The 17245-nt window shown below is 44.4% G+C and overlaps 2 protein-coding genes across 2 annotated transcripts; both read right to left on the bottom strand.

Annotated features, from left to right (window-relative positions):
- Positions 1-3374: 3374 nt before the first annotated feature.
- Positions 3375-4370, bottom strand: LOC148703311 (uncharacterized). Its single transcript, XM_088722931.1, has one exon. It carries the CDS (start codon positions 4368-4370, stop codon positions 3375-3377), a length of 996 nt encoding a protein of 331 aa, XP_088579057.1.
- A 3232-nt stretch (positions 4371-7602) lies between these two features.
- LOC103709343 (copper transporter 5.1-like) lies at positions 7603-8423 on the bottom strand. The gene has a single exon (XM_008794644.5). The coding sequence runs from the start codon at positions 8240-8242 to the stop codon at positions 7805-7807; it is 438 nt and encodes a 145-aa protein (XP_008792866.1). The 5' UTR covers positions 8243-8423; the 3' UTR covers positions 7603-7804.
- Between the last annotated feature and the right edge of the window lie 8822 nt (positions 8424-17245).

Here is a 17245-nt window from a genome sequence, read left to right as displayed (position 1 = left end):
TGATAATGCATTGGGAATAACCCAATCACCTAAGAGCTGAGCGGAAAAAAAGAAGAAGCAAATTTTATTACTATAAGATTCATATGTGCATGTATTTAGTCCAACATCAGCTGTGTAGATCTTAAGTATGTATATATACAACTACTAGGTGAATATGCAAGAGGATTTTTACTTTCTGATTTGTCTTTTTGAGTAAGATCCAGAGTTGTTAAAAATGAAATGATATCAAAGTGAACCTGATCCATAGCCCATAACCTATGTAGATTAGGAAAAATTATAGTACAAAACTATATAGGCTGACTACGGACCATCATGGTATTTGTTATTTTTTTTTTTTTTGCTAAAACGGGCAATTCATACTACTCGGGTACGAACACACCCAACAAAATCTGCATACAAAAGGTCCCGGAATGCTCCGGGCACGTCATCCCCACCAACCCAAAGGGTGCCTCCTGAGTGGCTCGCAACATACGCCGCCACCCAGTCTGCCGCCCCATTCGCCTCACGATATACATGCATAACCTGAAGGAAAAACCCCTCACTCACCATCAACCATATATCACGGAGTAAAGGGTGAACTCCTCCATCACTATGAGGGCCCTCCCGGATCCAACTAATCACGGTGGCTGAGTCACCCTCCAGGAGGATAGAGCTCGCCTGAAGTACCTGTCGCGCATACCGTAATCCCATCCAAGCCGCCCGCAGCTCTGCCCCTGGGACCGAAGTATCGAAGATCTGACAACCCCCTGCTGCCACCATGTTGGAGCCTGGGCCCCTAATAACAAAACCTGCTCCTCCTCTCCTGCCTCCATCCAAGACTGAGCCGTCAAAATTGACCTTGAGGAAGCTTGGGGGTGGGGGCTCCCAGGTGAAAAACACCGTGTGAGTGGCTGCCGAAGCAGAATGGGGGCCCCAGATGTCCCTAGCTGTCAAAGGTCTATGATGCAGATCTACAGAAAGAAACTCTACTGCCTGAGCCCGAGCCCGCTCCATCACAAATCGTGGGGACAGGCTAGGCCTACCAAAAACACGGGCGTTCCTGGCCATCCATACCTGGTAAGCTGTGCAGGACGCCCTAATAGCCACAGACCTCATCTGGGTGGAGATGGAACAACGCCGGACCTCCTCCAAAAAACTATCCCTCCGTCTCCAGACCGCCTCCGGAATCCCTGATAACCTCCAAGTCCCCCTCGCCCAGACACACTGGAATAGTACATGATCCACTGACTCATCTGCCTCACAATACTGGCATAAAGGAGGAATGCTAACTCCCCGGCGGCTCAACTCCAAGCTCGTCGGCAGACGATCCCATGCTACCTTCCAGAGGAATAGTGCCACCCTCTGGTGTAGCCCGAACCTCCATATCCAGCCACAGTCCCTACCCAGGTCTGACTCCTGCTGAAGAACCCGAGCGACCTCACCAACCCTGACTCTGGCCCTACAAGTGGTGCTCCAAACCCTAACATATGGACCTCCCGATCCCGGGATGGGGAGGGCTCGAATCCGCTCTGCTAAGTGCTCTCCGAAGAACTGGCCCAACCTGTCGACATCCCACTCTGCCTCCCCAGGCATAAGGAGGTCATGCACTTGGAGCCCCACAGGCCCCTCATCACTGATCATCGTCGGCCACAGCCTCAGCGGAAGTGCATCCACCCAAGGGTCCTCCATCACATCAATGCTCCGTCCATCGCCAATCAGCCACCTAGTATGTGCCAATGCAATAGGTATATATCTCCCAACCTCACGCCATATGAAAAATGCCCTCCGGCCACCCACCACCTGCCCAGCTGAGCCTGGCCGACCATATCTCGCTCTCATGACCTGACACCAGAAACCATGTGGCTCCAAAACAGTCTGCACTGCACGTCGCGCCAGGAGCGCCTCCCGCCTCGCCAATAGAGACTGCACCCCCAAACCACCCTCCCTCAGAGGAAGGCATACTCTCTCCCAGGCCACCAAGTGTACCCCATGGCCCCCCCCAGAGGAGCCCCACAGGAAACTACGCATAAGCCGCTCTATACCCACCAGCACCGTCTTCGGCACACTAGTATGGGCCATAGTATAGACAGGCATGGAACAGAGAACTGACCTAACGAGCGTCAACCTGCCCATCATAGAAAGTGACGAGGCTCTCCAACCCTCGAGCCTGCTCTGCACCCTCTGTATCAAAGTAGAGCACTCCGCCATCCTCAGCCTCCTCCCTGTGATGGGGACACCAAGGTAGTCCAGTGCCCCCTCCTGCTCCCGCATCTCCAATATCGCCCTGATCTCCCGTCTGACCCTCCGCTCCGTGCTCGGACTGAAGTGTATGGATGATTTTTGGTGATTGATTCTCTGCCCAGACGTCGTACAATACTCCGTCAACACCCTCTGGATGGCTCGCGCATCCCTCACCCTCGCCCTAGCCAGAAGCAGGCAATCATCTGCAAAAAATAAGTGAGAAATAGGGCGGGCACCCGGGGCTGGACTGTAAGCAGCCAGCACCCGGTCCTCGCAGGCTACATGTAAAGCACGGGACAGTACATCAGCGCAGATGATGAATAGGTATGGGGATAAAGGACAGCCCTGACGAAGCCCCATAGTAGCTCGAAAGAAGGGCGAAGGCGTACCATTGACCAAGATGGAGAATCTAGGCCCCTGCACACAGCCAAGAACCCAGTCAATCCAGATCTGATGGAAGCCAAAACTCTCCAGTGCCCGTCTGAGAAACTCCCATCGGATCCGGTCATAAGCACGCTCCATGTCCAGCTTTACTGCCATCAAACATCGCCTCCTCGAAGCTCGCTGTAAGTCTCCCATCATCTCCTGAGCTAGCAAAATATTGTCTGATATACTCCTCCCAACCACAAATGCACCCTGCTCCTGACTAATAATAGTAGGCAACAGAGCCTTCATCCTCCCAACCAAAGCCTCGCCACAATTTTATACACTGTGGTACACAAACTAATAGGCCTGTAATGACCGGGCTCCGACGCATCCCGTCGCTTCGGAACCAAGGTAATGTAAGTAGCCTGCCAGTCATCTGTCATCACTGCCCTACTGAAGTATAGCTGCACAGCCTCCACCACTGATCTCTGAATAATACTCCAATATCTCTGAAAGAAAAAGGGTGGAAAACCATCCGGTCCTGGGGCCTTGTCCCCTGCTAATGCCCAAACTGCCTCCTGCACTTCTGTATCTAAAACCGGCTGAATCAATGCTTCATTATCAGCCTCCTCAATTCTGACTGCCGGCCTGGGGAGCTGACCCCGCACATAAGTCCCCTCTACCTCCGTCCATCTGGATCTGAAAAAGTCGACCATCACCTGTCGCACTGCCGAGTCCTCCTCCACTCGCTGGCTCGTCCCAACTCTCAATGATCGTATCATGTTCCTTTACCTCCTGATGATCGTCGATCGATGAAAGAAACTAGTGTTTCGGTCCCCCTCCTTAACCCACTGCGCCCTCGACTTCTGCCTCCAAAAAATCTCATGCTGATGCAGTAACGAGTGATGAGAGGCCAAGTGACGACGCAGCTCTGCCATCTCCTCCTCCTCAAGCTCTCCATCTCGATCCTCCCTCCCCTGGAGCTCCGCAATCAACCCCTCTACCTCCTCTAGTCTCCTGAATATATTGCCCACTACCTCCCGGTTCCATCTGCGCAGGCGTCGCTTAGTAAGCTCCAATCTACGCGATACCCTCTGCATAGCATCTCCCTGCACTGGCATGCCCCATGCCCTCCTAACTACTTTCCAGGATTGGGGGTATGACAACCACAGCTTCTCAAATCGGAATGGGCTATGGTGGCTAGAGCTCACTGCTGTAGAAATCAAAAGAGGACAATGATCTGAGGCGATCCGAGCAAGGTGACTGACCTGGTATGATGGGAATCGCTGAATCCAGTCCGGAGATGCCAACGCCCTATCCAGCCGCTCCCATACTCTCGCTCGTCCAAGCTGGTTGTTACACCAAGTAAATCGCGGCCCAGAAAAGCCAAGGTCCACGAGGCCGGTATCATCCAGGAACTCCCGGAACTCCCTCCTATCTCCAGAGTCGGAGTAGGCCCTACCACCACGTTTCTCATTGGAGCTAAGAATGCAGTTGAAATCACCCACCACCATAGTCGGGATCCCCTGAGTCAACAAACGGGTCAGCTCGCCCCAAAGGACTCTCCTCGTCCGGTAATCAGTGCTGGCATAGACCCCACACAGGACCCACGGAGCTTCATTTGGTTCCGAGATGACCATCACAACCTGCTGAGTGCAATTGCGAAAGACATCTACAGAGGCCACTCCCCGCTTCCACAACAACAAAATACCTCCAGACAAGCCCTGGGATTCTACTACAAAGGAATCCCAATCAAAAGCTAAGCGCCGCTGCACCCGACGCATACCTTCTCCAGATACCCGTGTTTCACAAAGAAAACAAATATCGGGGCAATGAAGCTGCACAAATCTCCTGAAGAACGACAAAAATGAAGGCTTGGCCGCCCCCCTACAATTCCAAGCTAAAATCTTCATATAACACAGTGGGATAAGTGTTTGCCCTGTCTGCGTGGGCTTCTCTTTCCCTGTTCATGAGGCTTAACCTCCTCACCCAACTCCCCACCTTCCTGGATCGCCGCCCGCAGCAAATCAGCCACCTTGCCATGATCCTGGATGGGAGAAGAAGACCCCTGCCCCGTGCCCCCTAGAGTGCTTCTCATCACCACCACCGTAGAAGAGGCTGGGGAGAGCCTTACCGGAGCTGCCAGAGGTCTGAGAGTCCCATCCCCGTCCTCCATCTTCAGCTTCCCCTTGTTTTTCTGACACGGCGTGGGCACCACCTCCCTTTGTGAAGCTTTAGCCGAACTCAGCTCCTTCCGGTGGTGCAGGCCCTCCAGCACTTCCTTGGCCGGAACCTTGCTGCCCTCTCCGGCCACACCCTCGTGCCGAGCTGGGGTCTCACCTGCCACTGCCGTTCCGCTCGCCGTGGGCGCTCCGTCCTCCGCTCGCATAGTCCCAGCCGTTCCGGCAGCAGGTGGAGCATCGCCCAATGTCGGTCGACTAGGGGGTCTCACCGGCGGCAGGGAGGCACTCCGGAAGTGCCTCCGACCATCCTCCCTCCGGCGTAGGCACGGGTCATCGAAAGAGGACGTTGAGACCGATCGAGGCAAATGAGTCGACTCAGCCCTACCAACTCCCACATCCCCCTTCCGCTTGGCTGGGCTTCTGGCCCTTTTCAATGGGCTTGGGCCCTGCCCATGGGCCAGCCCAGTAGCAACATCTAGGCCCTTTATCCCGTGGCCCGACCCATCAGTGAGAGGCAGGCCTGGGCTTGGCTTGGCCCGTCCCGAGTCGGATCCACCCTGCTGGCCAAGAGAAGTGGTTGAACCCAACCCCTTGATGATTTCCGGTTCAGACCCCAGAACCCCACCAGTTTGGGTCATCTCCGCGTCCGACACCCGTGCTTCCGTCTCCTTCGTCTCCGGCGACCTCCTCCTGGCCAGCTTAGAAGGCTTTTGCCAGCCTTCCGTGTCCGTGGGCGACAGAGGGAGATTCGGCGCAGCGATAGGAGACCTCGGCCCCAGATCAGAGGGAGGATCCTGCACCGGAGTTGTTTGAGCGACCTTCGCCACCGAGGCCTTCTTCATCGGCTTGTTCGCCTTCGGCCGCCATATCTTAGTTGTTGTCAGCCACGGGCCGAAGGGACGCCGACTCCCCAACTCATCACCCTCCTTCACCTCAGATGACAGCCCCTGGGGGGGCTCCTCCATCCCAGTCCGTTGGGAGCTCTGTTCTCCCTGTTCTCCAGCCGTCGCCGGGGCCGTGGGAGGAAAGGGGCAATCCCCCTCCCCGTGCCCCAACCGAGCACACTTGTAGCAAAAACCAGGCAGGTTTTCATAACGGAAAACCTGCCAGTGTAGGTCGGATCCTACCTGGATGAACGTCCCCGGCCTGAACGGCATCCCCGCATCCACCTCGATCTTGACACGGGCAAACCCGAGTTTCCGGCCCTGGTCGGTGACCTTGTCCAGCGCCAAAGGTCGTCCAGCCTTCGCCGCGATACCCCAGATCAGCTCCCTCGTCCAGTACTCCATCGGTAAGCTTGGTAGCCGAAGCCAAACTACCGTACGGCACAGCTTGTTGGTCCCCGGAACAAAGTTCGGCCGCCATCGCTCCATGGTCAGGAGCTGACCTGCCACCAACCAGGGACCGCCTTCCATGGCCGCCTCCCGATCCTTCTCACTCCGGAATCGAAACGCAAAGGTCTCGTCCGCGGTCCGCCAGCATGAACTCCTCGACATCGTAGTCGAGTTTCCCCGCAGCTCGCAGCTCCCGACTGATCCATTCCACGGGTACGCGACGACCCAAGCTCCCCATGATCACCGCAGTATCACGCCACGCCGCCCGAGCCACCTCCATCTTCTCCGGCGAGATCTCCACCACATCCGTGTACCGTCGCTTCAAAACTTCGAGCTCCGCCGTCGTGATTTGGTGATTGGTCCAGGTCGATGCCCTCGACGAGCCCTTTACCACATTCGCCCACGTCCGGCCCATCTCCGGCGCCTTCGGGTGGGTTTCCTCCCCTTTGTTACCCGAGCTCGTCTCCTTCTTCTCCAGCTCCACAGGGCCCTTCGTTGCCATCTTCTACAGTGCCCTAACCGGACGCCGTGAACCCCCTTCCTCTTCCTCTCTTCGTCGCCCACTTGGAGTTCCAAGTTCGCGCGTCGAGATTCGTTGGTATTTGTTATTGGATTTATAGTAATTGTGAATGATTTTGATCCCTTAGCCTAGCGAGGTGCTAAAGCTCAAACAAGAGGAACATGTAAGAACCTAGTCCTCCACAACTATGCACTGGGTAGATTTATACCAACATTTAAAGCATTCTAAAAAAACAAAACAACCAAAGAGCATCATACCACCGTCCTCACCAATAAACCAAGCAATCTTCTTAGGAATATATATATAATAATTTTATGTGTTTAATTATTGAGAAAAAATATGATAAAAATAAGAGTTTTTTTGCATGAATATTCTTTCAAAATTAATATTTACTTGTATATCCTCGTAAAACACTTGTTTTACTATTATACCTTTTTTTTATTCTTTTTTTTGCATATATACACCCACGCTATTTAATACTGTTAAAAAATTAATGATTTCAAATTAAAATGACTAAAATATTTTTAATATGTAGTTGATGTGCAAAAAGCAACATTTATAAAATGATCGCAATAGAGTACAAAACGAATAATTTTAATATTTTATTTTATTTTTAATTAAAATAAATATGATTTTTATTAACGGTGTTACAAGAACCATTGTATTAAGGTCATTACAAAAATAGTGTTTTTTAAGGTATAGAAATAAATATAAATTTTAAAAAAATATTCATGCAAATTTAAATTTTTAGAAAAATATTTATATGAAAAAACCTAAAAATAAAGATGAATCCCCATACGAATTCCTCCAATTTTTTTATTTTATTTTATTTTATTCTCAGTTGATTTAGCTGACACAAAACCCCCATCACGAAACCAGAACCGATTAAATCAATTTTCAAGCACATAAAAAATTGATTTTTATTTTTTCACATCAACACGAGAGCTCAGGAACAAGACCATAATTAACAACCCCACAATATTCCAAACTCGAATCCTTCAATCGCCAAACCAGATCACCAGAACCATTTACATATCCAAACACACAACAATTTAATCTTTTTTTCATCACGCATGAGCTCGATGATCAGGGAACAATATACACGATTTCTATTTATAAAATCCAAAGGGACCGTAAGAAAAAGTACAGCTGAGGGCAATACCAAACGATTAGGGTTCCGATCAGGCGGAAGCACAGCGGTTCTCCAAGGCAAAGCGTTCCTCCTCCCCTCCGCTCCTAAACAACAGATACCCGGCGGCAAGCCCAACGACGACGGCGATGAAGACGCCGCCGTTGAAGGACATCACGGCAAGCATAATGAGGTACCCGATGGCCGAGTTGAGCCCGAAGAGGAGGGAGGAGGCGAGCCTCGCCGGAGCCCACGGCCGGGCGGCGGCCGCGGGGAGGAGGAGTGCGGTCTCGATGGACGGCGGCGATGAAGAGGGCTTGGATCGGGCGAAAATCTTAAGGCGGATCCGACGGTCCTCCATGTACTGGTAGAAGGCGGCGGCGAGGAAGAGGGCGAGGAGGCTGAGAGCGTAACCTAGCCACGACTCGGTGCGCCATGAGTCGAAGAGTATAGTTACGTTTTTACCCCAGTAGAAGGTCATGTGCATCATCTCGGCGTAGGGGAAAGTGGAGGGGCAAAGTGGAAGAGTAGAGGGGAAGAAGAAGCAATCTGGAAGCTGAGACCTGGAAACTCGGAAGAATCTGACCGCCGCGAGGGGAAGTAGAGAGACGGAACTCGGAAGTCGATAGATTTCCTGAAGGGACGGGGGGTTTTGCGGTGGGGGCGTTATCTTTGTTTAATTTTGTGTCCTTGACATTTATCATAATTACACATTTGGTTTAATGATTTTTATTGTATAACATGATAATTTGCAGGGGTTTCAGTCTTTTAGATTAGTACCTGAAAATTTTGATGGTGGCTATTGATTCCTGTCTTTTCTATATTTTTATTTTGATTCTTCAAATCTGGGACTTGTTTGGTTAAAAAAATTTTCTTACCGGAATGTTTGAAAATGATTTCTAGAGATATGGTGCTTGGAGAAATAGTTTGGATATGTTTATGTAGCACATTTCAGATTAGCGTATGTTTGGTTGGGCATTTATTTTTCTAAAAAAATTGTATGAAATATCTATCGTACCCATAGTAAAGAAAAAAATTTACTTATAAATTTTAATTACTTAAAAGTATTTTTAGAAAAAAAATTCTAATTTTCTACCATGTGGGAATTTTTATATGAAATATTACTTTTTCATCTCTCTCCTTCGGAAACTCCGACCAAACAAAAAATATTTATTTATTTTTTCATTGACCATATTTTTCTTATTTCTTTTTTCGCAAACCAAACGAGATCCCGTAGTTTAAACAATAAAAATATAATATTTTGATTATATTCTTCAAACAATATTAACTTTATATTTTGTAAAAATATTTTTACATCAACTCTCGTACTTAAATTATCTCTTAACTAGTGCCTCTTCAACATTAATTCCCGTAGCAGTTAAAATCCAAGCAAGAGGAGGGCAAAATGAGAGGAGAGGCCAATCTTAAGCCTCATTAACAAACCAAAGATATTTTTATCCTTTTATAAATTTGGTTAACTTAATCAGGGTTCGGGAAATAAAAACCAGTGGTGTAATACATACATATAAAAAGTGTCAAGGACTAATCCACAAAAAACCCTTACTTCATAAGATTCACCTTCTGCCCTCGTTATTTCGTATTAAATAAGTTCATTAATCCATCATCTTTTGCTCGGTAGTGTTTTTTATGCAATCATTGTAACTTGTTGTCGAACTAACTCAAAGTGTATTTGGTATCTAATTTACATTTGATCGTCCTACCTTTTCCTCCCACATGTTATAACTTCTAGTGAAAATTTTGATGCATGTTTCCACAAGGACGGTAGCACTCTCGAGAATGGAAAATTTTTGTTCATAGTTGGCAGAACCTGAACCGCTCAGTTCGGGGTATACCAAATTGTACTAGCGGCAGACTAGAACAATTTCAACAACCAAAACAAAAAACCGGTGATGGAAAAGAAAAAGAAGAAGGAAAGAGATAAAAAGAGAGAGAAAGAGCAAGGGAGGGAAAAAAAAGGAAGAGGAAGGAAGAGAGAGAGGCTGATGGCTGGCCGACGAAGGGCTATGGAGCCACACGAAGGGGCAGAGAAGGGGCTCCGCATTCGGAACCCCCTGTTTCAAACAAAATAGGAGAACCGGAGGCAGAGACCTTTCTTTGCCCCTCCGTGCAACTTCGCTGGCCCTCTATCGGACTCTGCTGGATGTCCGCCACCCTCCTCTCTCCCTCCCTCTCTCTCTCTCTCTTTTCTTCAAAACAGGAAAACTGGAGGAACCCCTTCTTTCATCGGATATCCGCCACCCTCCTCTCTCCCTCTCTCTCCTCCTTCTCTCTTTTTTTTCCTCTCTCTCGTTCTCTCTCTCCTCCACCCTCTCTACTATGTCAGTATGAGCCTGACACAAAACGATATGGGAGCATACTGACCCCTGCCATCGGGCAACTAATTCAGGTCCAAGTTTCGGTACAACAATTCTTGCTTTTATTGTTAGCATAGCAATTCTTGCTTTTATTATTAGCTGCTTGCTACTTGGCAATGTCAGTGTACTTTCTTTGGCCAACTGATCCGTTGATCCCTATCAATTTATATTTTACTAATTCTTATATAATATTTATTCTATTATTAAACTTAAATTCATAAAACTTCCGTGGTAATTAAAAAGAAAATAAACTTCGCGCAGTTTTTAATGATTTATAAAGCCAACTAGTATATATTTCATTGTGGACCCTGGCATCCATGGAAAAAATGGAGAATTGGGTTCTTAGCTTCCTGCTACTTAGCAAAAACAATAGGCTCTATAGTTCATTTATTACTTGTTCTCTATCAATTAATGTTTTACTAATGCTTGTTTAATGTTTATTCTACTATTAAACTCAAAGCACTCCTTTTTGCATGGTGAGATGTTATCTGTCTCCATGCAATTTTCGATATTACACTCGTAGTATGCAAAGAATTTCATGCTGCTCCTGAGCTGACCCAAAGAGGCAATAAGAAAGCAACATGTTCGCCATAAATTTTTTTGTGATCAGAGCTTCGCAATAGCAGGTTATTTTATGTCAGTATTTAGTTCCAGGTTTGAATAAAACGAGGATAGAAGATCACAAAAATAAAATAACTTGTACATTTCAAATATCATTTTCTCTTCGTTGCTTAGTATCTCAATGCAAATAAATATTTTAAAAGGGTTACATGAGGTTGGATTACCTATCCAATATCATATTAGGTTGGATTGAAATCATTAACCTATTTATTAGATGAGTTGGTTTCCAATTGATAATTTTGGAAGATTACCTATATCTCAACTTCATATTTGATTGGAACTTGACCCAACTAGACCTCTTGCTAATTACATGAGGTTGGATTGCCTATCCAATAACATATTAGGTTGGATTGAAATCATTAACCTATTTATTAGATGAGTTGGTTTCCAATTGATAATTTTCTTAGATTACCTATAACTAAACTTTAAATTTGATTGGAACTTGACCCAACTAGACCTCCTGCTAATCCAATAGTGGCCCAATGTATAAAAGGGCCTTAAAGGTCTACCGAAAATGGTAACTTAACACAAAGAATTTAATTAAAAAAGAGAGAAATTAATTGATAGAACTCCAAAAAAATGATTATAGAATGGCACCATGTTTTCCTTGACCTACTTATACCTGATGCTTAACCTTGGGAGGTCTCAATGTTCCAAGTACGATGATGATTAAGGCATCGATCGCTGAAATCAGTATCAGACAATTCAAATCCATCCCAATAGTTATCTGTAGAAGTTTCCCCCATGTAATTAGACGACATCTTTTTGGAGACGCGACTGTGTATTTCCACGCTCTGTGTAATCAGCTTGACTAGATATGGGTTTCTTAATTTGTAGCTAGATTTTTGAACGTAGCTTGTAAGTTGTAACCTATTCCCTTGGGCCTCACCGAGACCTCCTATTTTGGGGGTGGCCCATTTGCTCAAAAAATAATAATTAATAGGCATGCTCTAAACCAATTCAGTGCTAAATTGGCCTAACTTGAATTCGCATAAAATCGAATCAGGTTGGCCAAAAGAATCTAATCCAAGGTCAGATTGGATTAGAGTTGGCAGATATACAAAAATCGGGCCAGGTTAAGGTTCGCCCTCAATCCAACCCAACCATCTCCCTCAGGCTTGGATAGGGGTTATGTGTATTTTTTGGTTTATTATAAATTTTGAAGCAATCAAAGTATGGGACTAGTAGAGAAATTTTAGATTAAAGGCCTAGAAACCTAAAAGAAAGAGTGCCCCGTAAGTGAAATATCATAATGGCATATCGTATCCCGATAACATAAACTTTGTATGGAATGTACAAGTGAAAGGCTGAATTCTGAAACTGTTCCTAGATGCTTTAGTTTAATACAAAAGACAAATGCAAGGGGACAGATATATAATCAAATTTTGGATTAGATGCGTAGAGGCCAGACTCTATCCATTGTCAACAAGTATAGAAAATGACATGAAGATATCCCAGATAAATTCAGTTTGGGATAAGACCACAACGTAAGAAGGTCTTGTCCTGACTAGAAAATCTGGAATATGACCTGGAAGACGGATAGATATCCTTATTGCCCCCCGCTCCAAACCACACAAAGCCTTCCACGTTCCACCCTGCCGTCACGTCCAGATCGCGCTGCAAGAAAATTTTAACACGTCTCTTTGTCGATGGCTCCCTGTACCGAACTGGGTTCAATGACACACCGACACGTACCGGTTGCTCCCTCGGAATCCTTCGTATTGTCAAAGAATAATATAAGGTGACAGGCCTTGTGAAAAGACCAAGGATTAGCTGCCGCGTGGAAAAACGGCTTCACGTCACATGAGACGGAGACATCCCACGTCGAGATGAGATCAAATCCACGATCACCGGGCCTGCACGGGACCTTATCATTGTGCCGCACGCACGCACGCCAAATTGGGCCAATCTAAACTTTGTGATCGTGTAAAGTGAAAATTTAGACATACTAAGTAGAAATTAGAGGGTTTACGGTATTCCTGCCCTCTATTTTTCTTAAAAAATAAGAATCTATTTGGATTTTGCTATTGAATTAGATTAAAACTTATATAAAATTTATAGATTGGACCAACATAATCAGCAAATCATAGGCTACATGCCGGGCAACGCTTGTATTCATAAAATACCTAAAAATAATTTTGAAATATGCTGATCTGAAAGTTATATTGGGGAAGAAAAAAAAAGACCTGTTAAGATTTTTTTTTATATAGAATTCGGATCAGCCCACTCCAAAACTATTTCTAGATAATTTGCAACTTGACCCTTTATAAAAACCCAACTGTGCCCCAGCACGGTGATAAAGCCCACCCCATTCCATGGGAACATCACCAAGGCCACTGGTCACCTCACGGGCTCCACCACCACGGGCCATTGACCACGAACACAACTCACTATTGTGTAGCTACTGCACCACCATTGTAGACCATCAGGGACGACACTCACACCATGCGGCCATCTCTTCGCCATCATTTCCCATTACTCCACCACCAGAAGCCATAGGTTAGAGATGGTGGCTAATTTTTTTTTTTTTTGTTGCTAGAGCGGATGTATCATACATGATGGATATGGATACACCCAAAAAAGTCAAAAGATAACAATTTTCGGAACACTCCGGGTAAGTCCTCCTCTCCCAGCCAGAAGGTCTCCCCATAATGGTTAGCCACGTAAGAAGCTACCTAATCTGCTGCCCCGTTAGCCTCACGGTACACATATTTTGCCTGGACGGCCAACCCTCCACATACCATAGCTCGAATGTCCCGGAGCAGCAAGTGCCTATCGCCCACACCATCCGCACTTCTCTGGATCCAACCGACGACTGTCGTCGAATCACCCTCTAATACTAAGCACATGCAAGCAAGGTGCATCGGACATAACTCAAGCCGGACCTGGCTGCCCTCAACTCTGCATCCGAAACCGAAGTGTCGAAGATCTGGCAACCCCTAACTACAATCACCTTGGAGTTCGGCCCTCTGATGATGAATTCCGCCCCTTTCCTGCTCCCGCCATCCAGTACACATCCATCGAAATTAAGCTTGAGGAAACTTGGGGGTGGGGGCTTCCATGTGAAGAACACCATACGAAACACTCCATGAGCGGAAGAGGAGCCCCAGGTGTCCGGAGCTATCAAGGGTCCATCCGACAAATGCGACTGAATATCCTCAGCTGCCTGGCTCCAAGCCTGCTCAACCACAAGCTGGGGGGGGACAGCTCTCGTCAAACGTCCAGGCACTCTTAGATAGCCAGATTTGATATGCCATATAGGTCACCACTGAGGCCGCCTGCCTAGAGTGTAGAGATGGTGGCTATTGGTCGAAAAATTTTATTGAACAGTTAGTGTCCTCACCACTGTGGCCTTCACTCACTATTGTTCACTATGGCTACTACCACTTGTAATTGCGATTGCTTTATCGCCATGACGGCCTCTTGCTAGAGTTAAAAGGCTCATCCCCACCAAGGAAAGAAGAAGAAAAGGGGGAGGAAAAAGAGGAGGAAGGGAGAGAAATCCACACCATCAATGACCAGATCCAACTAGTGATGGCAGGATTTGGCCATTGGCAGTGTTGAAAGCCAGACAGAGGGAAGAAGAAGAGGGGGGAGGGAGAGGGAGGGAGGGAGGGAGGGAGGGAGAGAGAGAGAGAGAGAGAGAGAGAGAGGAAGAGGAAGAGAGAGCGAGAAAGGAAGAAAAAGAGGGGAGCCAGCGGTTGGCCATTGGAAAAGGTGAGAGTTGAGGGGTTGGCAACTAAAGTCTCAAGGGTGGAAAAAAATTTCTCAAGATTTTAAGGTATCGTAGTCTATTATATGAAGAAATTATATTTTGCATCATACACGATGCCAATCATATATCTTAATTTCTATAGGCCTCATATATCATGCGCTCTTCAACGGCCATCCCACGCTCGTCACATAATAGACCTTCTCCAAATTATATTCGACTATAACCTCAATTCTCAATTTTCTTGTGGCAAGTCTTTCTCAATTACCTCTTCTTGATGTGCAACTGGCGCCATTGGATCATAATCCTTCCGCATGTTGTCAATCTTAAAATCTAGAAAAGGACCATCCTTATTAGTTTTTAATACATTTCAAAAAAAGAGAGAGAAACATTTAGCTCTTAGATAATATAAAAGATCTATAAGTATGTCTAAAATTGGTAGAAGATAGGTCTGAATACGATGCTGCAAAGTAGTGCTTTATGATTATAATTCTGTTACTCCATATTCATTTAATGCTCATGTATTTTGAGATAGTTATCTATCACTTCTTTTTTTGCAGGATGGTCTGAAAAATTTTAAAAAAAGAATATTTAGGAATTGAGAGGAACATATGTTAACAATATATATCTATGTATGGTAGGTCACCCAGTACACATCCTTTTTTTCCGAGGAAAATCAAATAAATTTCTACATTTTTTTTGAAAATAAGAGAGAAATAAAAGTTCAAAAAATTAGAAGTGATGAAAATTGATTAGTATTCTCCTCTCTTTTTTTCTTCTTTCTCTTCTCTTTTCTTCTCCTTCTCCTTCTCCTCCTTTTCTTTCCTCTTCTTCCTGAATCTCTTTTTTTTTTTGAAATTTTATATCCCCAAATCTCATCCCTTTTCTTCTCAAAAATTTCATAATGCAAAATAAATATTTTTTTCTTCTCCTCTTCCTCCTATCCTCTAATTTCTTTTTTTTTTGGTATTTCATACCATAGCAAAAAATTATTTTGTTTTTCCAAATGTTCATCAGGGAAAGAGACAATTTTTTTAGCTCTCCTCTTCTTTTTCTTCTCCTTCCTTCTTCCTCTTCCTCCTACCCTCCTCCTTCCTTTTTTTTTTCTTTTTCTTCCCAACAGAAATATGAAAAAAAACTCATCCCTTTTTCTTTCTTTCATACTGCAAGGAAAAATAGAACATTTTTTTCGAATCCTCATTGATGATAAAAAAAAAGATTTTTTTTTGACTCCTCTTTCTTTTCTTCCGGTTTCTTCTTTCTCTTTTTTCTTATTTTTGTGCTTCTTTCCGACGTCAACGAAAGAAAAAACACACACTTCTCTTCTTTTCTTCTTTTCTTCTTTTCTTCTTTTCTTTCCCTTCTTCTTCCTATCAAATCCTACAGTTTAGAGAACTCTTCATGTTCGTTGTCCCCTACCTCCCTCTTTTCTGTTTTTTCTACTCCCTCTTAGGATGTGGAAGGCTACGACGACGGGCAACAACTGATCATTGACAATTTTTTTTCTAGCCCTTCCTTGGAGGTGGATGACTGCTACAACCGGCAACAACCCTTGGTTGTTGCCAAAAAAATGCGAAGAATGGCAACAAGCCAACTACCATAGTTCCACATCTGGACCCGACTGCCACTTGGCTCCGCGTCCAGACACATCAATCTAATTGAGTTATTCACTTAATCTCTAAGATGAGTATGTTCCTCTCTCGGCTAGATCCATAATTAATTAAATCTTTTTTTACCTTTTTTTAAAAAATCTTGCTAATAAATTTGGGGGGGGGGGGGGGTGATTTGTGAAACTTTTCTTTTCCTTTTTTGAATCTATCAGCAAATCTGGAATAGAAGTTTTTTTTGGAATAAGTTATTTCTATCTAAAGCATTTTTTATACAGATCTTTGTATATGCATCATGTTAGCTAATTTTTCTCCAAAAAAAAATAGCTCTTTCTGATAATATTTTAGAAAATAGAAAAAGTTATTTTTTTAAAAAAATCTTCTTCACATGTCTGAGATTTTTCCCCCACATGGCAGCCACATGCTGATGTGGTTTGCCTAGGGACTCGAGAGGAGAGCAAATTTCCATGCCTGAGTGCCCCTTTATAGAGGCTTTCTTTTGCACTCCTTTTTTTTCTTATGTAGAGCTTTCCTCATCATGTGGGATGTAGAAGGAGGCTACTATCCGGCAGCACCCCAATATATATATATATATATATATATATATATATATGTATATATATATATATATATATGTATATATATATATATATATATATATATGTATATATATATATATATATATATGTATATATATATATATATATGTATGTATGTATGTATCTATACACACACACATACATATATATATATATACACACACACACACACATATATATATATACATATATACATATATATGTATATATATGTATATATGTATATGTATAGATGTATGTATATATATAGATAGATAGATATATATATATGTATATATACGTACGTATATGGATATATATATATACACAAACATATATATGCATATATGTATATACCTCTCTCTCTCTCTCTCTCATGATATATATATATATATATATATATATATATATATATATATATATATATATATATATATATATATATATATATATATATATATATATCAGGAGAGAGAGAAAGATAGAGAGTATTAATTGGAAGGTTAAGAGGGTGAATTAATGTGGAATTGTAAAAAAACATAAAATACTCTTAAGAGTCATAAAAAATAAAAGTATTTTTTATCTAATAAAAAATAGGTA

Source organism: Phoenix dactylifera, chromosome 5, assembly GCF_051530095.1.
Source record: "Phoenix dactylifera cultivar Ajwa chromosome 5, Ajwa_hap1_PhDact_Kaust_v1.1, whole genome shotgun sequence".
Taxonomy (NCBI): Eukaryota; Viridiplantae; Streptophyta; class Magnoliopsida; order Arecales; family Arecaceae; genus Phoenix; species Phoenix dactylifera.
This window is presented reverse-complemented; position numbering and strand designations above follow the sequence as displayed.